We start from the raw sequence: 25,625 nt of genomic DNA on the forward strand, positions 1-25,625 counted from the left end.
AGATCTGAGCCCTGGTCAGGGAACTAGATCCCACATACCACAACTAAATATCCTGCATGCTGCAACTAAGACCCGGCACAGCCTAATTAATTAATTATTTTTTAAAAGAAAGTGCTTTGGAAATAGCAGAACATACTGTTTGCAGCATACAGGTGCAAGCCCGGGCGATCACAGAAGGTCAGCTCTAGAACTAACTACTGTTCACATTGTCATCATCGCTGTGACATTTGATTCCTGCTCCTTAGACCGGAAAGGCGTGGTGCTGGTGTGTGGGTGGCACTCCTGGCTTAAAGCCAGGCATTCGCGAATTCATTCCAGGCACCTCAAGCACGTTTAGGGCTTGTTGCTTCCAACAACAATCTACCTTTTCTTGACCTTGACCCATGGCAAGGAATTTGAGGCGGTTCCCTCCAAAACCACTGCGCTCGGCTAGTTTCATAAGGTCACTGGCAGGGTCCGAGCCGGGGCTCAGGATGAACACAATGGGCGAGTTGGGGGTGCTCTGCTCAAAGATGGCTTCAAAGCTGATCATCGGGGGCTGCACGTACCTAGAGAAAGAAACACGACTGGAAAATGCTCCTGGGAGGATAGCTCTGGGCAGGGACTGGCCAATGTGGCCAGCACTCTGCCTGCCGGCATCCAGAACCTCTGACTACTCCTCTGGTGTCGTTCTTTGCTCAGCCTTCCTTGTTAGGTATCCAGTGTTCACACACATCTCACTCACTGGATGATCAGCTCCTGGATCACAGGGACCTCTCTGCATAGCCCGATACATCCAGGCTGGGTTCAGGAGACCTGCTCTGAGCTGGGTGCCTCGTGACAGGCCAGCCTTCCAGGTGGATGTGCCCAGGGCACTGAACCCAGAAGTCCCACACTAGCAGCTTCACAGGCATGTCCTGAATGGCCAATATATCAAGATTTTTAAAAAATTAGTTGCCAGCACATAAAGATTGGGAGATTTGTGTAGAAATCCAAATTTCTAGTTTGCTTTGAAGAGTCAGAGATCTGGGTCCCCACCACCACCTGGCATCAGTCAGCAGAGGTTAAGCGGCTACTGGCCAGGACTTGACCGCTCCAGTTTGCCCCCGTCCCTGTGCAGTCTCGTTCACTCATTTCCATCACCTGCCAGCCATGGAGGCATATTTGAGTTTGTCACAGGTTTCCCAGGTGGCACCAGTGGTAAAGAACCCTCCTGGCAATGCAGGAGATTTAAGAGACTCGGGTTCAATCCCTGGGTCAGGAAGATCCCTTGGAGGAAGGCATGGCAACCCACTCCAGTATTCTTGCCTGGGAAATCCCATGGACAGAGGAGCCTGGTGGGCTACAGTCCATAGGGTCACAAAGAATCAGACATAACTGAAGTGACTGAGTACACACATACCCTAAGTTACCCATCCATCTTTGCGCTTGATTCCAGAGCTTCCAATATGGTAACCATCAGGCATGTGTGGCTATTGAGGCCTTGAACTGTGGCTAGTTCAAAGTGAGATGTCATGTATTGTGCTGTATGAGTTTAAAGCCTTGATACCAAAAAAAATCAAAATATCTCCACTAACAACATGTTAAGATTTTAATATTTGAGTTAAATACAATTATGGGAGGTTTGTGACATTGTACAGGAGACAGGGATCAAGACCATCCCCATGGGAAAGAAATGCAAAAAGGCAAAATGGCTGTCTGAGGAGGCCTTCCAAATAGCTGTGAAAAGAAGAGAAGTGAAAAGCAAAGGAGAAAAGGAAAGATATTCCCATTTGAACGCAGAGTTCCAAAGAATAGCAAGGAGAGATAAGAAAGCCTTCCTCAGTGATCAATGCAAAGAAATAGAGGAAAACAACAGAATGGGAAAGACTAGAGATCTCTTCAAGAAAATTAGAGATACCAAGGGAACATTTCATGCAAAGATGGGCTCGATAAAGGACAGAAATGGCATGGCCCTAACAGAAGCAGAAGATATTAAGAAGAGGTGGCAAGAATACACAGAAAACTGTACAAAAAAGATCTTCACGGCCCAGATAATCACGATGGTGTGATCACTCACCTAGAGCCAGACATCTGGAATGTGAAGTCAAGTGGGCCTTAGAAAGCATCACTACGAACAAAGCTAGTGGAGGTGATGGAATTCCAGTTGAGCTATTTCAAATCCTGAAAGATGATGCTGTGAAAGTGCTGCACTCAATATGCCAGCAAATCTGGAAAACTCAGCTGTAGTCACAGTTTTCATCCCAATCCCAAAGAAAGGCAATGCCAAAGAATGCTCAAACTACTGCACAATTGCACTCATCTCACACGCTAGTAAAGTAATGCTCAAAATTCTCCAAGCCAGTCTTCAGCAATACGTGAACCGTGAACTTCCAGATGTTCAAGCTGGATTTAGAAAAGGCAGAGGAACCAGAGATCAAATTGCCAACATCTGCTGGATCACCAAAAAAGGAAGAGAGTTCCAGAAAAACATTTATTTCTGCTTTATTGACTATGCCAAAGCCTTTGACAGTGTGGATCACAATAAACTGTGGAAAATTCTGAAAGAGATAGGAATACCAGACCACCTGACCTGCCTCTTGAGAAATCTGTATGCAGGTCAGGATGCAACAGTTAGAACTGGACATGGAACAACAGAGTGGTTCCAAATAGGAAAAGGAGTACATCAAGGCTGTATATTGTCACCCTGCTTATTTAACTTATATGCAGAGTACATCATGAGAAATGCCAGGCTGGAGGAAGCACAAGCTGGAATCAAGATTGCCAGGAGAAATATCAATAACCTCAGATATGCAGATGACACCACCCTTACGCAGAAAGTGAAGAGGAACTAAAAAGCCTCTTGATGAAAGTGAAAGAGAAGAGTGAAAAAGTTGGCTTAAAGCCCAACATTCAGAAAACTAAGATCATGGCATCCGGTCCCATCACTTCATGGGAAATAGATGGGGAAACAGTGGAAACAGTGTCAGACTTTATTTTGGGGGGCTCCAAAATCACTGCAGATGGTGATTGCAGCCATGAAATTGAAAGACGCTTACTTCTTGGAAGGAAAGTTATGACCAACCTAGATAGCATACTAAAAAGCAGAGATATTACTTTGCCAACAAAGGTCCATCTAGTCAAGGCTATGGTTTTTTCCAGTAGTCATGAATGGATGTGAGAGTTGGACTGTGAAGAAAGCTGAGCGCTGAAGAATTGATGCTTTTGAACTGTGGTGTTGGAGAAGACTCTTGAGAGTCCCTTGGACTGCAAGGAGATCCAACCAGTCCATCCTAAAGGAGATCAGTCCTGGGTGTTCTTTGGAAGGACTGATGCTGAAGCTGAAACTCCAATACTTTGGCCACCTGAAGCAAAGAGCTGACTCATTGGAAAAGACCCTGATGCTGGGAGGGATTGGGGGCAGGAGGAGAAGGGGACAACAGAGGATAAGATGGCTGGATGGCTTCACCGACTTGATGGACATGAGTCTGGGTAAACACCGGGAGTTGGTGATGGACAGGGAGGCCTGGCGTGCTGTGATTCATGGGGTTGCAAACAGTCAGACATGACTCTGAGTGACTGATCTGAACTGAAAAGACATATTATTTATATTATATGTTGTTATATATTAATGTATTAGGTTTTATATACTGATAATTGTTATTTAAACTATTTTCACCTGTTTCTTTTTTATAAATTTTTTATGAAGTATAGTTGATTTATAATGTTGTGTTCATTTCAGATGTACAGCGAAGTGATTCAGTTATATATATTCTTTTACAGATTCTTCTCGTACCTAGGTTATTAAAAAATATTGAATATAGTTTCCTGTGCTATATAGTAGGTCCTTGTTGTTTGTTTATTTTATATGTCATAGTGTGTATATGTTAATCTCAGATTCCTAGTTTATCTCTCCCCCTCCCCACCTTTTCCCTTTGGTAACCATAAGTCGGTTTCTATGTCTGTGAGTCTGTTTCTGTTTCGTAAATAAGTCCATTTGTATCATTTAATAATTAAATTCACTTATTTACTATTAATTGTTGTTGCTGAGTAGCTAAGTCATGTCCAACTCTTTGGGATCCCATGGACTGTAGCCCGCCAGGCTCCCCTGTCCATACAATTATTTACTATTAATACTTATTATTTATATATAACATTGCTATATAGTAATGTACTATAGTTATGTGCTTATGATAACCAGTACTAAAATTAATTTCACCTGTTCCTTTGTGAATGCGGCCACCAGAAGACTTCTACTTACAAAAGTGGTTCACATTGTATTTCTCTTGAAAGGCGCTGTTCCTGAGTGGCTACCAAATTGTGCTCTCTGGAGCTGGCCACGCCTGCCATCCATGAGCCCAGGAGGAGGTAACATTAGGTATCCTACCCCACAGAAAGGACCAAGCAGACACAAGCTCACTTACTTCTCTCCCATTGTTATAGTCACGTAGTCAGTCACGGCCCGATACACCCGGTCCACACGGAAACAGCGCAAAATAAGCAACTTCTGGAAAGGGGTGATGTTGACATCGTAACCCAGAGGGAATGGAAACTGCTCCAGGGAATCCAGGTCATACCACTGGGGAAAGCAAAGAATATGCATGGTGGCATCAACTCAGAAATGAGATAGGGCCCCCTTTTTAGGTGAAGGTCTCAAAATCCTCTGTAAAGGGATGAAATTTACAGGCGATTTTAGGTAGCTCTGTCATTTTTTTTTTATCCTCCAAAACTGTGAACTTTAGAAAGAAAGGAACTGAGCCTTATTATAACACTGTTGAGTCGTTGAGTCCACAGTGCCCATCAATGGACACAGTCAATCCACAGAGGCTCAGAAAGTGTCTTGGATGAATGGATGGCTGGACAGATAGACGGATGGATGGATGCATGGACAGATATTAATAGATAAATGGATGGATGGATGGATGGGTACACAGATGGACAGATGGGTGGATGGATAGATGAAAGGGTGGATGGACAGAGAGATAAACATAGGGACAGAAAGATGGATGGTTCTCCCACAAAACTAGCTGAACCAGATAAAGGAGGATTCCATCAGGGAGATGGAGGGCCTTGGCTACCCTCTGCATGAGTCACTCAGAGACATATCTTCTCACTTGTAAGGAGTTAGGCTACAGATTAAGCATGGAGATTGCCAACATGCAAGGAAGGGAAGAAGCAGAAAGGGAACATGAGCTCACCTCCTGCCAGACAGTCAGATGTTTCTCCACATCAGCAGGAAGATTCCCAAAGTTGTCTGGAAATACCTCTGACAGAAGCATGATATCTTCCCATCCCTGGTCAGACAACCAAGCACAGGGCTTGGTTCGTTTGCTTTTCTCCAGGGAAATGTTTCCTAATGACAACAGGAGAGATGTAAACAGCTGACATCAACACACCAGGAAGTGCAAGCAGCTCTATACTGGGACTTCTCTCACTTTGGGGGAAATTCACTTCTCAAAATGGGTTGGAAAGAGAAGGGGGCATTGGCTTCCTCGTCACTGACTGTGACTCCAGCCAGGAAGCTCTGAGTGGCTTCCAGTCTCAGGGTGGCCTTAAGGCAGAGCCTGGTTGCTCTAAATTAACTCAAACCATATCTGAGGCTGGAACTGTCAACTGAGATGTTTACTAAAGCAGTGCTACTGGAAGTCAGGTTTTAAGGATGGAAAATGACTGTTGTTGTTTAGTGAACAAACTCATATGCATGTGCACTGTGGGTCCAGGGAGTTGGAAAGCATGAAACGAGACAAGCTCATTACCTTTCAAGAAGAAATCTAATTCTTCCTGGGGGACTCTCCCCTCTGCTTGTTCTATCTTGATAGTCATATTGAAAGAAAAAAGTAACTTGTGCCTCTCAAACAACCCTGAAGAGAAACAACAAATGGGTCTGGATAAAATAAATATATTTAAACACTAGGTTTCTTATGCATGACTTGCTTAAATTTTAGAGAAATGAGATGAAACACCTCAACTGCACAGCTAGGTGCATTTAGTGCCCATGAATATCTGAGTGCAAAACCGACCTTGGGGACTTCCCTGGTAGTCCAGGGGATGGGAGTCTGCCTTCCAATGCTGGGGATACAGGTTTAATCCTCAGTCAGGAAACCAGGGTCCCGCATGCCATGGGGCAACCTAGCCCACCCATCACAACTAGACAGAAGTCCACGCCCTGCAAATGGAGAAGTCTGCACACCGCAGTGAAGAGCCCTAGCACCACATTTAAGACCCAGCACAGCCAAAAAACAAAAAACACATGAACTCAACTGACAGTCATGCTCAAAAGTGCAGTGGGCAGTGACCCTCACTTGTATGTATCAGAAATGGTCATGTCTCTGGGCAGCACTAACCACACCCTCCTGGGAAGAGGAGGGGGTCCCCAAGCTGATGAAGGGCAGTATGATGGAGGTTCAGGGCCACCTTCTGAATGGAGTGCTAGTCAATTACCCAAAACTCAAAGCAAAAGCTCTTACAGTAGAAAAGACGCTATTAGCAACTTTCTATAAAGGGTCAGAGAGTGAATTATCTTGGCTCTGCAGGCTAAACAGTCTCTGTCATAACTACTCAACTCTGCCACTGTACTGTGAAAGCCACCATGGACGGATATGTATAGAAATGGGCATGGCTGTATGCCAATAAAACTTTATTTACAAAAGCATACAGTGGGCCAGATATGGCCAGTCTCTATTACAGAGTAGGCTCATTCCATCAACAGACTCTTTATGAATAGGAAGATGCAAAACAATAGAGTTCTTTTTTTTTTAACCAGAAAAAATATGTCCTGGAAAAAAAAGTGTAAGTCAAAATCTGAGATTTGAATTCTACCTTATATGTGTTAGAAGGGTTGGTTACTTAAGTGAGACCTATAGGAACAATAGTCCTCAACAATTTTCCTGCCTAACTGGTATGAGCTGAATTATGTCTCCCGAAAATCTATAAGTTGAAGCCCTAATCCCCCATACCTCAGAATTGGAGACAGGACTTCTAAGAGGTGATTAGGTTATTCAGCCATTTAAAAAAAAAAAGAACAAAATAAACTATTTTCAGTGACATGGATGGACTTAGGGATTGTCGTACTGAATGAAGTAAGTTAAACAGAGATAGACGAATATCATACGATAGCACTTCTATGTGGAATCTAAAAAATGGTACCAATGAACCTATTCACAAATCAGGACAAGCGCCACAGATATAGAAAACAAACTTACGGTTACCAAGGGGGAAAGGAAATGGGGAGGGATAAATTGGGAGATTGGGATGGACATACACATACAGTTATAAAACGGCTTCTCAGGTGGCGCTAATGGCAAAGAACCCACCTGCTGATGCAGGAGACATAAGAGATGTGGGTCCGCTCCCTGGGTCAGGAAGATCCCCTGGAGGGGGGAATGGCAACCAATTCCAGTATTCTTGCCTGGAGAATCCCCATGGACAGAGAAGCCTGGAGGGCTACAGTCAATGGGGTCGCAAAGAGTTGGACACGACTGAAGAAACTTAACATGCACACAGGCATGTATAAAATAGATAGCTATTGCAGCCATGAAATTAAAAGATGCTTACTCCTTGGAAGGAAAGTTATGACCAACCTAGATAGCATATTCAAAAGCAGAGACATTACTTTGCCAACAAAGGTCCGTCTAGTCAAGGCTATGGTTTTTCCAGTAGTCATGTATGGATGTGAGAGTTGGACTATGAAGAAAGCCGAGCACCAAAGAATTGATGCTTTTGAACTGTGGTGTTGGAGAAGACTCTTGAGAGTCCCTTGGACTGCAAGGAGATCCAACCAGTCCATTCTAAAGGAGATCAGTCCTGGGTGTTCATTGGAAGAACTGATGCTAAAGTTGAAACTCCAATACTTTGGCCACCTCATGCGAAGAGTTGACTCATTGGAAAAGACTCTGATACTGGGAGGGATTGGGAGCAGGAAGAGAAGGGGATGACACAGGATGAGATGGCTGGATGGCATCACCGACTCAATGGACATGGGTTTGGGTGAACTCTGGGAGTTGGTGATGGACAGGGAGGCCTGGCGTGCTGCAATTCATGGGGTCGCAAAGAGTCGGACATGACTGAGTGACTGAACTGAACTGAACTGAAGGACCTCCTGTCTAGCCCAGGGAACTCTACTCAATACTCTGTAATGACCTATGTGCAAACAGAATCATAAAAAGTGGATATATGCAACTGATTCACTTGGCCGTACACCTGAAACTAACACAGCATTGTATAACAACTGTACACCAATAAACATGAATTCAAAAAATAAAATGAGGTGTTTAGGATGGGTCCTCATCCAATCTGACTGGTGTTCTTATAAGAAGAAAACATTTGGACACACAGATACACAGGGCACATTGGTCCTAATCATTGCAAAGAGGTACTTACCTGTACAGCCATAGTTATAGATGTTGAAGGTCAATGTGTCCATAATGTTCTTCAATCGCTTCATAAGAATGGAGTCAGGCAGCGACTTCTTGAGTGACAAGCCGAAGACCTCCAGAAAGGCGATCAGGGAGTACTGGTACATGGAGTTGACCAGCGCCATCTCCGACAGCACGAAGAACAGGATGGCCCCCCTCCGGGCGGCCGGCCGGTAGCCGTCCCGCAGCCGGTCAATGTCCAGGGCCGTCTTCTCCGCCAGCTTGAGCTTCTCTGATACCTAAAGAAGAGCTGCGTGTTGCCACTTAAGGCCATAACCAGGAAGACTTACGAACTAGGGGCAAAAAGTAAGAACCCGGGAGTGAGGGAGAGGGTGGCAGCAAAGAAACCCAGGAGGTGCTCATAGAAGGGCTCCCACCCTCTTTCGAGGTGTAGATAGGGATTTGTGTCTTGACTCCCATGGCCCTGTGCCCCCTTCTTCTAATAACCGTCCCTGAGTTTGATTTTGAGACACGATTTCCTCCTTTCATTCATATGTAGGGCTCAACCCCATCTCTAGGAAAGCAGCATGTGACTCAGGTCCCACTAATCCACACGTGGCATCCCAAGGCCATGGGAGTGACTTGGGGTGAGCATGTGATGTAGAAGATTCTCACACTTCTCTTCGGGGAAAGTAAAGGGACAAACCCAGCCTGTGACCATGAGGGAAGCTTGGCTCCACAGGGAGGCAGAGAAGGAAGCCAACACAGCAGGAAGTCCAGCCCAGACATGGAGAAACACTGTGTCTTAATGATGTTTGGAGTCCTGGATCCATCCCTGCCTGAAGCCATTCTGGACTTCCCTGTTTTCTAAGAGGATAAATTCTCTTTGGACTTAAGACAAGTGGAGCTGGGTTTTCTATCACTCTTGATAGAAAGAGGTTGACCTGAGGCACAGGGGTCCCTGGGAACACCCCTGGGACTCCAGGGCCAGGATGGAAGTATTTTCCCTCCATTGCAGTTCATACCTCCATAGCTTTGGACTTGGTCTCCTCCAGGGTCTGCACCAACTCCACATTGTCCAGCATGTTCCCCGTGGAGGTGGCCAGCTCCCGGAGGAGGGAGTCCTCCAAGTCCTTCAGCAAGTTCTTGTTCTCACTCGTCTCCTGGATAAGGTGCTCCCTCTGCTCCTCCAGCTCGCGCCTCTCGTAGGCCACCAGCACGCTCAGCAGCTGGTCTTCCAGGCCTTTCAGTGTGACTGTGGGGGGACAGAGGGAGGCCCTTTACTGCCGTCCCCCCAAGAAGCTGGTCTCTGTGTGTTCTCCCCTACACAGTGGTGCCTGGGATGACAGGAGGGTGGGCCCAGCGTCTCAGGAACATGAGGACTCACTCTTCTATCAAAACCATTCTTCAGGGAGGTTCAGGAGGGAAGGACATATGTACACCTATGGCTGATTCATGTTGATGTTTGATAGAAACCAACACAATTATCCTTCAATTAAAAAATTAATTAATTAAAAAACATTATAAAGCCCCAGGTGAAAAATATTGGACAGATTGAAACAGAGATGCTGTTACATGGAGAGGTGAACAGCAAGGGAGATGATGCATTAAGATCAAATTCAGGGCTCCTACACTTGGGGGGACCCTTGCTGAAAGTATAACCCAATTCTTTCTGGCCATACCTCATGGCTTGCGGGTACTCAGTTCGCCAATCAGGGATCAAACCCAAGCCCTTGGCAGTGAAAGCACCCAGTCCTAACCACTGGGCTGCCAGGGAATCCCCTAAAGCCTACATAAACTTGATTAACCCATCGAGGAACCTGTGTGACCATCTAGAAAATGTGGAAGATGACGTTTGATTCCTAACAGAATTCAACTGAGAGGAAGAAGAAAACCTAAAACCAAGCCATATATTTAAATACACAGAGAGTAGCTTTCTGCACCAGCAGAGAGGGGTCTCACCTGGCTCCAAGTGTGAATGTCTGAGTCCTGTGGTCCAGACTTATCACGTCTCAAGACACATAACTCATTGCCTTCTACAGGGCCCCAGAACCTTCTAGATATTCCTTCCTCATTAAGAACTTCTAGGCGTGTATGCTCAGTTGCTCAGTAATGTCCAACTCTTTGCAACTCCATGGACTATAGCCCACCAGGCTCCTCTGTCCAGGGGATTTCCCAGGCAAGAATACTGGAGTGGGTTGCCATTTCCTTCTCCAAGGGATCTTCCCAGTCCAGGAATCGAACCCAGGTCTCCTGCATTGCAGGCAGGTTCTTTACCTGCTGAGCCACTGGGGAAGCCCAAGAAATGATGGACTGACTATGAAAGGTGTGACCCAGAGAATGATTCACAATGAAATGAAGTCCCATGAGAGCCTCCAGCTCTGAATGTGTCTCCACCTAAATTTGACACTGACCTTCTGTACATTCTTACCAGTATAATTGATCACCATGGCTTTCCCAAACACAGAAGGGCTGTATCTGGGGTTGGCCAGCTTGGTGTTCAGATACAGTCTGAAATTCGAATCATAGTCCACTTCCTTGTCTCCCAGAATGATAAACTGCCGTCCTTGGGAGACCTTGATGTTTTTTTCTAAGACATTGTCAATCACAGGGTCGATGTATTCATCCACATCGTGGAACAGGAAGGGGGTCCCGTACTTTATGGACATTTCCAGCTGCTTGAGGAAGTCGGGGTCATTAAAGGATGCCACCTGCAAGGGCGGGGAGGCAAAGGCTAAGAATCAGCTGACTTGCCAAACTCAAGGGGAAAAAAAAATCCTTGGAGGTAGCAGTGGATGTGTGAGCACCTTGAAGGGAGGCAGAGAGAAAAACAGAAGAGGGACAGAAGCAGGGTGTGGAACCTGTATAAACCCAGAAATCCACGAGGGTCAGGCTCCGAGCAGCCTTATTCGAAAGCACAGTTCAGCAGCCAAAGGCGATCGGGAGAGGACTTCCCCCGTGGTCCAGTGATTAAGAATCCACCTTCTGGGCTTCCCTGGTGGCTCAGTGGTAAATAATCCACTTGCCAAGGCAGGAGACATGGGTTCAATCCCTGATCCAGGAATAACCCACATGCCATGGAGCAACTAAGCCCGTGCTCCACAGCTACTGAGCCTGCAGTCTAGATCCCCGGAGCCACAGCTACTGAGCCCACGGTGCCACAGCTCCTGAAGCCCACACACCCTAGAGCTTGTGCAGTGCAACAAGAGAAGCCATTGCGATGAGAAGCCCATGTACCACAGCTAGAGAGTAGCCCCCACTGCCCGCAACCAGAGAAAAGCCCATGCAGCAGTGAAGACCCAGCACAGTCAAAAATAATTTTTAAAAAAGTGATCAGCATAAAGGTTTTATGGTTTACATAAGGTTTTTTAAATTCAGTATTCTCTATAAATGAAAAAATCAGAATAAAAGAAGTGAAAAAAAAAAGTGATCAGGAGAGAATCTCATCACATCTCTCAGAAAACCTCGAAAAGAGTCCAAACACTGAGCCCACAAAACACAAAAATGTTTGCGTTAATCTTCTCTCTTTTGTTCACTTCCCTCCAAACCTTGCAACTGCTTCCTGATCTCTTTCCTCAAAACATCTGTAAAAACTCTTCCTCTATTCCAGCCCCTGGGGCTTCCTCTTCCCTTCCTCTCTACCCTATTTTATTACATTGGTGTACTTAGCCTCTCACCCCATAAGTTGAACCCTCCCTCTTTAAGACATAGGATGGGAGACTTCCCTGGTAATCCAGTGCATAAGAATCCACCTGCCGTTGCAGGGGACACGGGTTTGATCCCTGGCCTGGAAAGACGCCCCATGACACAGGGCAACTAAGTCCATGTACCACAACTACCAAGCCCTTGCTCTAGAGCCTGCAAGCGGCAACAGCAGAAGCCCACAAGCCCTAGAGCCCATGCTCCACAGCAAGAGAAGCCACTCCAATGAGAAGCCTACATACCACAACTACAGAGTAGCCCCTGCTCACTGCATCTAGAGAAAGCCCTCAGGCAGCAACAAAGACTCAGTGCAGCCAAAAATAAATAAATAAAATAAGAGCTATAATATCTGTTTTTAAAAAAAGAGATAGGATGGGAATAGGAGTAGGATTGGGGGCTAGGAGTGGGCTGGCAATTGCAAAACTCTCTGGCAGACTCAGGGAAGAGGGATGTCAAGAAATATTCCTGCATTAATGATACTTATCTCACAATAGCTATATGTGAAGTTTAGGGACAGATGTTCCCCTGACCTTGGGATGCTTCTTCTAAATGCATGTACATACCAGGAAGCAAGACCAGAAAAAATAAGGAAAAGATTTTTTAAAAATCATGAATTTGTTAATTATTTTAGTAATTGAGCCCCAGCGATTTCACCCAAGAAAATTAAAAACACATGCCCACAAAAAACTTGCACATGAATGTTCACAGCAGCACAATTCAGGACAGCCAAAGAGTAGAAAAAACACAAATGTCCATCAGCTGATATGTAGATAAACAGCTTGTGGTCCATCCATGCAATGGACTACTATTAAGCCCTGAGAAAGAGTGAAGTACCGTTACACACTACAGTATGTGTTGATTAAGTGTTTGGAAACACCATGGTTACTGCTTAACACGTATTTGGAGACAAAATGCATCCCTCAAACATTTATCGAGTCCCCTGTTAGATCCTGGGTTCTGCTGAGTCCTGGACTTGAACAAAGTCTTTTAAAAATGTTGGATTTGCTAAGAAGGGAAAATGAACTTTGAAAAACATGTTACTAAGTGAAAGAAGACAGTCACAAAAGGCCACAGGCAGTATGATCCCATTCACTGGAAATGTCCAGAATACACAAATGTATAGAGATGCATAATACATCAGTGGTTGTCAGAGGCTGGCGTGGGTGAGTGGGCGGGAGGGGAAGTGAAGATTTGGGAGGTGGTGATGGTTAAAGGACACAGTATTTCTGGGGGAAAGTGATAGAAGCTGGCCCTGCTGATTGTTACACAACTCGGTGTGTAATATACTAAAACCCGCGGAACTGTATGCTTCCAATGGGGGGGACTGTATGGCAGGCAAATTTTATCTCAATCAAGCCCCTCCCCTGCCCTCCAAAAAGAAAGTGATCAAGCAGCTAAGGCCTCCCAGCCCTGCTCTGCTTTGGCAGGATGCAAAGATGAATAAAGTACTGCTTTTGCCTGGACGTGGAACAACAGACTGGTTTCACATCGGGAAAGGAGTACATCAAGGCTGTCACCCTGCTTATTTAATTTATATGCAGAATACATCATGCGAAATGCTGGGCTGGATGAAGCACAAGCTGGAATGAAGATTGCCGGGAGAAATATCAATAACCTCAGATACTCAGATGACATCATCCTTATGGCAGAAAGCAAAGAAGAACTAAAGAGCCTCTTGAAGAAAGTGAAAGAGGAGAGTGAAAAAGTTGGCTTAAAACTCAACATTCAGAAAACTAAGATCATGGCATCCGGTCCCATCACTTCATGGCAAATAGATGGGGAAACAATGGAAACAGTGACAGACTTTATTTTGGGGGGCTCCAAAATCACTGCAGATGATGACTGCAGCCATGAAATTAAAAGATGTTTGCTCCTTGGAAGAAAAGCTATAACCAACTGAGACAGCATATTAAAAAGCAGAGACATCACTTTGCTAACAAAGGTCTATCTAGTCAAAGCTATGGTTTCTCCAGTAGTCATGTATGGATATGAGAGTTGGACTATAAAGAAAGCTAAGCGCCAAAGAATTGATGCTTTTGAACCGTGGTGTTGGAGAAGACTTGAGAGTCCCTTGGACTGCAAGGAGATCAAACCAGTCAATCCTAAAGGAAATCAGTCCTGAATATTCATTGGAAGGACTGGTGCTGAAGCTTAAACTCCAAAACTTTGGCCCCCTGATAAGAACTGACTCACTGGAAAAGACCCTGCTGCTGGGAAAGATTGAAGGCTGGAGGAGAAGGGGATGACAGAGGATGAGATGGTTGGATGGCATCACTGACTCGATGGACATAAGTTTGAGCAAGCTCCAAGAGCTGGTAATAGACAGGGGAGCCTGGCGTGCTGCAGTCCATGGGTCTCAAAGAGTCGGACATGACTGAGTGACAGAACTGACTGAACTGACTTTGCCTTTAGGTTGCTCAGAGCCTGGAAGGCAACAGACAGGGCAAAAAAAGTGTTAGTAACTCAGTCGTGTCCGACTCTTTGTGATCCCATGGACTGTAGCCCCCAGGCTCCTCTGTCCATGGGATTTCCCAGGTAAGAATACTGGAGTGGGTTGCCATGCCCTCCTCCAGGGGATTTCCCAACCCAGGGATTGAACCTAGGTCTCCTGTATTGCAGGCAGATTCTTTACTGTCTGAGCCACCAGGGCAAAGCATAGGGTCAGATTCAAGGTGGTTCACAAGCCACCCTCCAAGACTCAATGGGGTGGAGGGCCCAGGAAGGGGACAGTCTGCCTGGGGCCTCAGGATGGTGGCATTTCAGCTTGGTCTTCCTGGAGGCTGGGGAATACTGGGGAGAACAGAGCCGGGCCCCAGTGCAGCAGGAGGGCGAGGACATGGAGGGAGGGGGCGGCTGTACCCTCAGGTTGTTCTTCTCCTCTTTTCTCTTTATCCAGTTGAGGGCCTGCTGCTGGGGGTCGATGCAGAGGGGGAAGCGGCTGGCCCGGGTGGTGAGGATGCCGTTCTGAACCGAGAGCTCGTCGGGGGGCAGCCCCTGGGAGCCCCACCTGGAAGGGACAGCGACAGGGGAAATGGGGACTTTTCTGGCTGAGTTGTAAACTGACTGGGAGCATCCAAATCGGGGAAGCTGGGCGCTCAGCTGCTCCCTGCAGTCTCTGTGAAGGTGGGTTAGGCAGGCACGCCGCCAGCTCTGCACGCTGCCCCGAGGCGCCCCTGGTCCTCCCAGCTCGGGGTCGCCCTCACCTGCTGATCTCCACGTCGTCGGTGAGCAGGTTCTCCAGTCGGAAGGGCTGGCTCAGGGGTATCCCCCGCTCCAGGACATCGTTCTGCCACACCTGGTTGACCATCTCATCCCGGAATTCCCACGTGAAGGCGCCCTCATAGCTCAGGAAGGCTGCGCACAGCAGGCAGTCGCCCAACAACTTCACCCGCCGGTGCATCAGCTCATCCAAATCGTTCAGCCACCTGGCACAGGAGACGGGAGGCAGGGGCTGCCCTGAGTCAGCACCTTCCGGCACAACCCAGGAACCTTCTAGAAGAACCAGCCTGACTTATGGCCGGGAGGGGGCTCGCCAGAAGGAAACGTTTCCTGAGATACTCTTTTCTTGTTGAGAACAGAGACCATTGGCTCACTTTGCCAGTTCCCCACCTAGCGAACCCAATGTTTTCAAATGCTTTGTTCAATCCCAGGTGCTCGGCAGAACCCAGCATCTAACCGGGGCCTCGATAAATGTTTGGGGGATACATTTGGTCTCAAAGATATGCGTTAAGTTGTAATTGAATTGTTTCCAAATGCCTAACTAATAGCTTATAAACATGCCAGCAGAGCATGAGCCCCTATCCTACTGGGTGACAAAATTCTGACCAAGAAAAAAGAAAGCAGGTGTTTCATTTGGCCTCTTCTGGTAAGCGGCCAAAGTTAGTGTTTATTTGGCTGTGCCAGGTCTTCATTGCAGCACATGGGGTCTTCCCGATCTTCATCAGGCCATGGGATCTGGTGGGGCATGGGAACTCTTCAGTTAGCGGCATGTGGGATCTAGTTCCCTGACCAGGGATGGAACCCAAAAGAAAGAAAGCACCTAGTCGTGTCCAACTCTTGCGATCCCATGGACTGTAGCCTGCCAGGCTCCTCTGTCCATGGGATTCTCCAGGCAAGAATACTGGAGTGGGTTGCCACTTTCTCTAGAGGAACTTCCCGACCCAGGAATTGAACCCAGGTCTCCCACATTGCCAGCAGATGCTTTACCGACTGAGCTACACAGGAAGCTATGTGGGGTGGAACCCGGGCCCCCTGCATTGGGAGCATGGAGCCTTAGCCACTAAACCACCAGGGAAGCCCTTCTAGATTTTAGACATATTGAAAATGGTTTGTTTCCCACAAGCAAACAATATTTTCCAGCATTTTCCATACATTTTTACAGGTTTCAGTTTAGAAACTGCATCACGTCCAGTGGACCATCTATGGCCCAGTGATCCTCTTGCCCGTAAGCATCAAACATCTCCACCTGCTTAAAAGTGAAGGTCAGGAGTGAACCAGCCACAAGGGGTGCCAGCAACAGAGAAGGTCCTCCTCCAGACAGGTCCAGAAGGGACTTGGGGTTAAAGGTCATCGAGAAACAAACATTCTGTTCAGTGTGGAGATTCTTTAAAAAACTGGAAATAGAACTGCCATATAACCCAGCAATCCCACTACTGGGCATACACACCGAGAAAACCAGAATTGAAAGAGACACGTGAACCCCAACATTCATCGAAGCACTGTTTATAATAGCCAGAACATGGAAGCAACCTGGATGTCCATCGGCAGACGAATGGATAAGAAAGCTGTGGTACATATATGCAATGGAATATTACTCAGCCATTAAAAAGAACACATTTGAATCAGTACTAATGAGGTGGATGAAACTGGAGCCTATTATACAGAGTGAAGTAAGTCAGAAAGAAAAACACCAATACAGTATACTAACGCATATATATGGAATTTAGAAAGATGGTAATGATAACCCTGTATGCGAGACAGCAAAAGAGACACAGATGTATAGAACAGTCTTTTGGACTCTGTGGGAGAAGGCAAGGGTGGGATGATTTGAGAGAATAGCATTAAAACATGTATATTATCATATGTGAAACAGATCACCAGTCCAGGTTTGATGCATGAAGCAGGGTGCTCAGGGCTGGTGTACTGGGATGACCCTGAAGGATGGGATGAGGAGGGAGGTGGGAGGGGGGGTCAGGATGGGAAACATATGTACACCCATGGCTGATTCATGTCAATGTATGGCAAAACCTGCTACAATATTGTAAAGTAATTAGCCTCCAATTAAAATTTAAAAAAAGAAACAAACATTGCCAGGCTCCAGGGTACAGCTTCTCCCTGTCTCCACCGCTGCATTGCCTCTCCTTAACAGTCATTCAGTAACACTGCTGCTAAGTCACTTCAGTCGTGTCTGACTCTGTGCGACCCCATAGACAGCAGCCCACCAGGCTCCGCCGTCCCTGGGATTCTCCAGGCAGGGACACTGGAGTGGGTTGCCATTTCCTTCTCCAATGCATGAAAGTGAAAAGTGAAAGTGAAGTTGCTCAGTCGTGTCTGACTCTTAGCGACCCTGTGGACTGCAGCCCACCAGGCTCCTCCATCCATGGGATTTTCCAGGCAAGAGTACTGGAGTGGGGTGCCAGTGCCTTCTGAGACCTAATTTTTAAAATTTTTAAATTTTTATATTATATATATATATATAGAGAGAGAGAGAGAGAGAAAGAGAGAGGAGACTTCCCTGGTGGTGCAGTAAGTTGCAGAAGGTTGCAGAAAGTCAACCTCCTTGACTTTCAAGGAGGTTCAATCCCTGGTCAGGGAACAAGGATCCTACATGCCTCATGGCCAAAATACCAAAACATAAAATAGAAGCAATATTGTAACAAATTCAATCAAGACTTTAAACATCAAAAAAATCTTAATTAAAGAAAAAGAATCTATAAAACAGGCATTATCCATCTTAGACATGATAATAGTAAAATCAGAACTTTTTCACATGGTTTTCAGCACAAAATGCAGTGTGGAATAAAGATTCCATATGGCGAGAAATTCTGTTGCTGATGTTCACTCACAAACCACAAGGTTTTCAGACTTTCCCTGGTGGTCCAGTGGTTAAGACTCCATGCTCGCAATGCAGGGGGCCTTGGGTCGATCCCTGGTGAGGGAATTGGATCCCACATACCACAACTAAGACCCAGTGCAACCAAGAAACAAACAAATAAATATTAATTTTTTAAAATCCCCTCAAAGTGTGGCCTAGAGCCACTTAGCAGGAGGGCCCATTACTCAGGCTGACCTGACATTCTCTGAGCCCAACCCCGAGATGAGCTTGTCGGCCGCAATCAGCCGTCTCTCCATGATCTCGGCTTCCTCTTGCAGCTTCTGCTTCTCCAGTATGGCCGCCTCATATTTGGCCCCCAGAGCTTCCAGTTCCCTCTGGATCGCTGCCAGCTCATTCTGGATCTTCTCCAGCTCACGTTTGGTAAGGAAAAAATTCCGCTCCAGCCTGGCCACCTAAGTGAAGACAATTTCCAAAACAGTAGGCAAAAGGATAGTTGTGAGGTGGGGATAAAACAGTCTCACACCTGGCTTATGTCCACCTGCATTTCTTTTTTTTTTTTTTTGACCGTGCCATGCAGCTTGTGGGTTCTTAGTTCCCCGACCAGGAACTGAACCCAGGCCCACGGCAGTGAAAGCACTGAGTCTTAACCACTGAACTCCACCTGCATTTCTATCATTGTCCCTATCCTCTGGGGCCACCCATAGCAAGGCACGTGGCTTCTCCTCTTAGGAACCTTTTCAATGGTTTAATGCAAAATCCCACATCACATTAGAAAAAAGATGTCCTGTACTGAGTTAGCAGACAACTTAATTTTCATGTGAATTAAGGTCCCAGTAAGAGGACCCTGTGACTCTAAGTCCAAAACTCAAAAAAAATCATTGAAGACTGTGTGTGTGTTTGTGTGTGTGTGTTCAGTAACATCAATCGTATCCAACTCTTTTGTGACCCCAGTGGACTGTAGCCCACCAGGCTCCTCTGTCCGTGGGATTTTCCCATCAAGAATACTTGAGTGGGTTGCCATTTCCTCCTCCAGGGATCTTCCTGACTCAGAGATGGAAGCTTCATCTCTGGCGTCTCCTGCATTGCAGGCAAATTCTTTACCACTGAGCCACCAGTGAAGCCCTGCATTGAAGATACTACCAGTCCTATTACGGCTTCTAAGTTTTCTGAGTGACAAAATCCTGAGTTAAAACGCAATGTCAAAATATGTCTCGGGCATTCCCTGGTGGTTCCGTGGTTAAGAATCCACCTTCCAATGCAGGGGACATGGGTTCGATCCCTGGTAGGGTAACTAAGATCCCACATGCCTTGGGGCAACTAAGCTGGAGTGCTGCCATTACTGAGCCACAATCCGAGAAAAACCTGCATGCCACAACTAAGATCCTACACAGCCAAAAATAAATAAGTACAAACACGTCTCAAAATGATGGAATCAAACTTATCCAATTCTCTTTGTGTTGTGTCTTCTGTATGTTACTTTGACCCAGTGGTTCTCACCAGGGACTTATTTTGCCTCCCCCAAGGGACACATGGCAATGTCTGGAGACATTTCTGGTTGTTGAAACTTGGGGGCATCTAGTGGGTAGAGGCCAGGGATGCTGTTCAACATCCTACAATGCCCAGGACAGCTCCACAAAACAAAAAAAGATTCAATCCAAAATGGCAATAGTGCCAAGGATGAGAAACCCTGCATTAGCCTTCCCTCAAGAATGGTTTTCACCCTCTTTTATTCAAAAATCTTTCACAGTGTTATATGGGAGAGGAGTCTGGGGGAGAATGGGTACATATATACATATGGCTGAATCCCTTCGCTGTCCACCTGAAACTATCACACATTGTTAATCAGCTACACTCCAATATAAAATTAAAAGTTAAAAAAAATCTTTCAGCCTTTGGCTCTGTCAGTTCACATGACATCTAAATGAGAGCTGTATGTACTTTGGGAAAAATGTTTATGTGGTTTAAAATGAGAACCTTGCCAGAATTTTTCCAGTAAAGCTGTGGACACGTTCATTCTGACTGCAAAATGATATCTTAGCAGAAGTGAGCAGGGCTTACAGATGGGCAGTACCTTGTCTCTTTTGGGTTTGATTTCTTTAAAAACATCACAGTAGCCCATCACAGCTTCAACAAACTTCAGCATCCCCAGGCCTGCCTTGCTCACGGCTTCCATTTCCTCGGTCGTGGTATTGAGGGTCTTCAAGAGGCCTAAAGGTCAAAGACGCAATGATCTCACTGAGCAATGAGCTTTGTCTCAGGAAAATAAAATGAGAAATAAGCTACCTATGGACAAAGCAAGTGTAACTAGTTCCTTACTCCCGGTAATCCTGTGAGAGGGATTGGAGAGCTCTCCCACAGATAACAGGGGGATCCAAGCTTAAATGAGTTCTTTGTGAGTGGCTGTTTAAGATGTGAGTAGGGGGCACAGGTTACTGCCACCCAGGGCATCCTGTGACACAGGCACTCTGTGTGACACCCGGAAGGCCCTGGAGACCCAAGGCACCAGCGAGGACTCCCAGCTGGGCACCAAGGTGGCTCAGAGCTGGCAGTTAACTGGGGTTCATTTAACTGTCATCATGGGGGCACCATCACCTCCACCTGCCCTCTTACTCTGGAAGCAAATTCACCTAAATGGAAACCCATCCAAGGATCGGGTAAAGAGAGCCCCTTGGGTTTCTGTAGTTGTTATCCTTCCGGTTTTAATTAGCTTTGTTTTTAAGTGGCTGATGATAAAGTTCTGTACTGATGATAAAGTTCTGAATAAGCCATCATGATAAACAGTGACACATGTGTATATGCCTGAACGAAGACTAACATCATTCCCACTGGCTAAGCTCTGGGGGTGGATCAGGAGTCAGGCTTAGCAGGAACTGTGTGGCTTCTGTAACTGAAAAGAAGGGAATGGGGTGGGTGGTGCTGGCTCGTCCTCCTCGCCCACCCCTCAGGGACCTGCAGAAGACATCATACAGGGAAGAGGCACCAGCAGAGTAGTCAAAGTTAGACCAGTTCTTTGTTTTTCTCCCCTGAATATCCATTTTGCCTAATTGAGCTGAAATTCACATAACATAAAATGAACAATGTTAAAGTGTATACACGTCAGTGGCATTTAGTAGAGTCACAAGATTCTGCAGGCCTCATCTCCACCTAGTTGCAAGACATTCTCATCATCTCAAAGGGAAACTTCACAGCTATTCAGCAATCACAACCCACTTCCCCTCCCCAGACACTGGCAAGCATTGATCTGCTTTCTGTCCCTATGGATTCGCCTATGGATATTTCATATAAATGGAGTTACAACACGTGACCTTTTGTGCCTGACTTCTTTCACTCGGCATCACGTGTTTGAGGTTCATCTGTGTTGTAGCATATGGCAGCTAAAACATAAATGAAGCTTACTCTTTTTTATGACCAAATAATATTCCACTGTGTGGATATTTTTGTTCTTGTTATCCATTCATCTGCTGATAGACACGAGGGTTGTCTCCACCTTTCGGCTATTGTCAGTAATGCTGTCAGGGACACTGCACATAAGCTTCTGTTTGAATATGTATTTTCTATTCTTTTGGGTACATACATAGGAGTGAAATGGTTGGGACACATGGTAATTCTATGATTAACCCTCTGAGGAACTGCCAAACTGTTTTCCACAAGATTTTATGTTTCTGCCAGCAACGTAAAAGGGTTGCAAGTTCTCCACATCCTCCCCAACACTTGCTGTTTTGTGTGGTTTTGTTTAAATTACACCATCTGAGTGGCTCTGAATGCTACCTCATTGTGGTTTGATGTGCATTTTCCTAGTGACCAGCATTAAGCGTAGTTTCATATGCTTTTTGGCCATCTGTCTATCTCTTTTGGAGAAATGTCTATTCCAGTCCTTTGCCCATTAGACCGATTCTTGGCACCACTATGCCCATCAGATAAGAAGCACAGAAGACAAGGTAGAGTGGACTCCGGAAGACAGCTGTGTTTCCTGCTAGGGAGAACTAGAGCTGTTGCTGAATTACACATTCATGGGGCATCCGCTGTCACTGCCCATCCAGCCACCACCCTCTGCTTCATGCAACTATGCTGCCATCTTCCTCTAGGGACAATCATTCCCGTTCTTCCATCGGCACAGCCACGGCAACACCATTTGGCAGCCACGGCAACACCATTTGGCCACCACGGGAGGGTGTGCCTGTGACAAGCCCCCTCCTCACCCTGCCTCCCTGCCCCAAAGACTGAACCACCAGATTGAGAACCAGCCTGGCTGTCCCCTCCATCCATCTGTGCTCACCTCTGATGTTCTTAACTTGGCTCTGGGTAATGGAATCAAAGTCGATTTCCATCAGAGACCTCAGGAAGTTGGGGTCGGACATCATGCCCTTGGCGGTTTTCCAGTTGAGTTCTTTGTAGCCTTTCATGATGAGGATGCATTCGCAGACCGTCTGCACCTGCTTCGGGGGCTTAGCAAAGGACCTGGGGGAGAAACAGACACGTATGAGGATCGGACGCAGGATGTGGCCAGGATCTGGTCCTAAGGAAGGTTCCAGAAAAAAATGGCTCAACGCAGAACCATCTCTTGGAGGTAATACTGCATGGAGGCAAAGGGGATCACATCCCAACACCCACTTGGGCTCCTGGGGATGAGCTTTTCCAAGGGCAGGACTCAATCTCCATCAGGTGCCAGTTCAGAGTCCTAGATTCAGACCGGGCACCAGGAACACAGCAGGGCATCATTCAATGCAAACCCAGGCTGCCCCTGAATCAGCAGGGCAGGGTGGAGCCTGAGAATCTGTGTTTTTAATTACACCCTGGGGTGACTCCTCAGACTCTAAGTGGTAGAGTCATTATTGTCATGATCATCATCAACCTATTTTCATTTACCAGATGAAGAAATGGGGCTCCAGTGCTTGGATGGCCTGCCTGTGTCTACACAGCCCGTGGGGTCCGAGGTCCCCGCAGCCTGGGCTCCTTCAGGCTGTGGAAATTGTTATCTGGCTTTGACAAAGCTAGACCATCACTCGCTGCTCTGACACCTACAGGTCCAGCACCCTCGGCCCTCCAGCGAACGGGGAATCGAAAAGGATCGGGAGAATGCAAGGCAGCATCGGCAGCGTGAAGACCCAAGAAGGAACGAGCGGCACACTGCTGGTAACCAGGGGGCCCGCTCAGCTGCCCGCTGCCCAGCCATGTCTCTACACGTCACACGAGGCGTGCAGGCACCAAAGCCGTGGAGACAGAATCAGAAGGAAAATGATGAAGAAAAAGGAAAGGAAAGGATTTGGAAAATGAAGAACTCCCCACCAAGGGCAAGGAGCAGCCTGGGGAGAGGCCAGAAGGCCCCAGAGGAGGGGGGCAGGGAGGGCCGGTGTCAGGGGAGAGAGACACAGAGAAAGAACAATCTGAGCCACACGGCAGCGTGGAGACTCTGAACCCGGCAACCATGCCCCCACCCCTCCCGGCCCCCACCCACTCACCCTCGCAGCACAGACACAAGCCAGGGCAATGCTCCAGCACAAAACCCGACCATTAAAGTAATGGCCCTGAGTCACCAGGGAAAGGCTCAATTATGCGGCGTTAGGCGCTTACGACAGCGGGGGATGCTGTCAACTGTTTTTAAAAGGTTCCCTTCGGGGCTGATGAAGACCAGGCCGGGCCACTGCTCTCTGAATAATCCAAGGAGGAGGGGGTCAGTGAGATGTTTTCAGACACAAGTGGGAAAGCGCCTCGGGGCAGTGTCCTGAGCCATTTGGACTGGTCCCAGGTTCTCAGCTTTCTCATCTGTAAAACGGGAAAGCGGAACCGGAAACTTGGAGCCCCCACAGCCTTTGAGTCTATGAAAGGGAAGCTCTCTGGGGTCAGTTTATGAACCAGTCCCAGGAACCTCGTTTATCCAGAACATGGTGTTGTGGTGCCAGATAACCAAGGAGTTTGCAATAGTAAGGTTACCAAACACTGTTTTACGAGTTAGATAAAATGGTATAAAAATAGGGAAAAAAGTTAAGATCACAAGTCTGAGAAATGAAAGTGTTTCTGATTCATCGGACTCTTTTCTTCTACCACAACAGAAACTTAGGGTGGGCTTCCCTGATGGTCCAGTGGTTAAGAATCCACCTTGCATTGCAAGGGACACCAGTTCGATCCCTGGTCTGGGAAGATCCCCCATGCCTCAGAGCAACTGAGCCCTGGAGCCGCAACTACTGAGCCCACGTGCTCTGGAGCCCGCGCTCCGCAACAAGAGAAACCACTGCAATGAGAAGCCCACACACGACAACGAAGAGCAGCCCCTGCTCACCGCAACTAGGGAAAGCCCAAGTGCACCAAGGAAGACCCAGCACAGCCAGTAAATAAATAAATCTTTTTAAAAAAAGAAGAAAGAAAGAAACTCAGGGAGAGACAGATAGACAGATGGAGGTGAAGTCATGCTGCCTTCCCTGGAGGAGAACACCAATTACAAGCTTTATTTTCCACCTCCCTTCACTCTACCCCAGACACTGTCTTTACTTTTCCCTCAAGCCACACTCCTTTCAGCCCCCTCTAGCCTCCATCCCATGTCCCATTTAAATATCACTTCCTGGGGTTCACCTTCCCTGACTACTCACCCCCCAGACTAGATCGGGTCCCCCATTATCCAGTCATAGCAACCCAAACCCTGCCTCCCTGACCTCTTCCTGGGTAATTTTATTGTTCACGCGATTCCCATGTGCATACTCGTGCCTCCCCCAGACTGTGGGTTCCATGTGGTAAAGAGCCCCCAGGCTGGCTCGCTGTCTCTCGGCCCCCATGCCAGCACAGGGTGGGCAGGCAGTAGGCACCCGATGGTACTGAATGAAGAAAAGGAAGAAAAGCAGAGTTGCAGACCAGTAACAAAGGGAGCCTTTTGTACTCCAGAGAAACATCCACTACTAATCTTCATTACTCCTAATCTCCCTGCCTTAACATTTAATGATTTCTGCAAAGGGGATTGAGCATTATAGAGAGGAAGTGCTATTTAAAGAATTAAAGGATTAGGGAATCATCAAGACCTAAGTGCTGGCTCATCACCCTTAACATCTAAATGGCCTAAACAAAGCCAGATTGTAGTCATCTGGATCCAAACTTATTAAATCCCAGGAAAAAATCCCAAAGAGATCAAAGATTTAAAGGTAAACAATTAAACTATAAAAGTATAGCATGAAACCACGGGGAGATTACTTTACAGTCTTCCAGTTGCAAGGCCTTTTAAATATGAGGTCATGGCAAAAAGCCACAAAATAAAATATCGCCAAAATCTACCTCATAAAAATAAAAATTTACACACAGCAAACACAAACACACACACAAACCACCTAAACAAAGTCAAATGGCTGGGACGCCCCTGGTGGTCCAGTGGTTAAGACTTCGCCTTCCAATGCAGGAGGTGGGGGTTTGACCCCTAGTCAGGGAGTTTAGAGCCTACATGCCTCTTGGCCAAGAAACCAAAACAGAAAACAGAAGCAATATTGTAACGAACTCAATAAAGACTTTAAAAATGATCCACATCAAACACAATTTTGTTTTTAAAGTCAACTGGCTGATGGAAAACTGGGAAAATT

At 46.6% G+C, this 25,625-nt stretch overlaps 1 protein-coding gene across 2 annotated transcripts in view; it reads right to left on the reverse strand.

The window, feature by feature from the left end:
• The window catches only part of DNAH10 (dynein axonemal heavy chain 10), a 161,177-nt gene that overhangs the window by 9,990 nt on the left and 125,562 nt on the right, over positions 1–25,625 (reverse strand). For both annotated transcript variants that reach the window (XM_055550810.1, XM_055550808.1), the window contains 12 exons: positions 22,346–22,527; positions 20,141–20,277; positions 18,304–18,521; positions 15,218–15,439; positions 14,874–15,021; positions 10,744–11,023; positions 9,338–9,567; positions 8,338–8,611; positions 5,715–5,819; positions 5,157–5,311; positions 4,383–4,537; positions 365–548 (listed from right to left, as the gene is read on the reverse strand). In XM_055550810.1, the coding sequence (XP_055406785.1) occupies positions 365–548; positions 4,383–4,537; positions 5,157–5,311; positions 5,715–5,819; positions 8,338–8,611; positions 9,338–9,567; positions 10,744–11,023; positions 14,874–15,021; positions 15,218–15,439; positions 18,304–18,521; positions 20,141–20,277; positions 22,346–22,527 (2,290 nt within the window). The remainder of the gene's footprint in view (positions 1–364; positions 549–4,382; positions 4,538–5,156; positions 5,312–5,714; positions 5,820–8,337; positions 8,612–9,337; positions 9,568–10,743; positions 11,024–14,873; positions 15,022–15,217; positions 15,440–18,303; positions 18,522–20,140; positions 20,278–22,345; positions 22,528–25,625) is intronic.

Source organism: Bubalus kerabau, chromosome 16 (genome assembly GCF_029407905.1).
Source record: "Bubalus kerabau isolate K-KA32 ecotype Philippines breed swamp buffalo chromosome 16, PCC_UOA_SB_1v2, whole genome shotgun sequence".
Taxonomy (NCBI): Eukaryota; Metazoa; Chordata; class Mammalia; order Artiodactyla; family Bovidae; genus Bubalus; species Bubalus kerabau.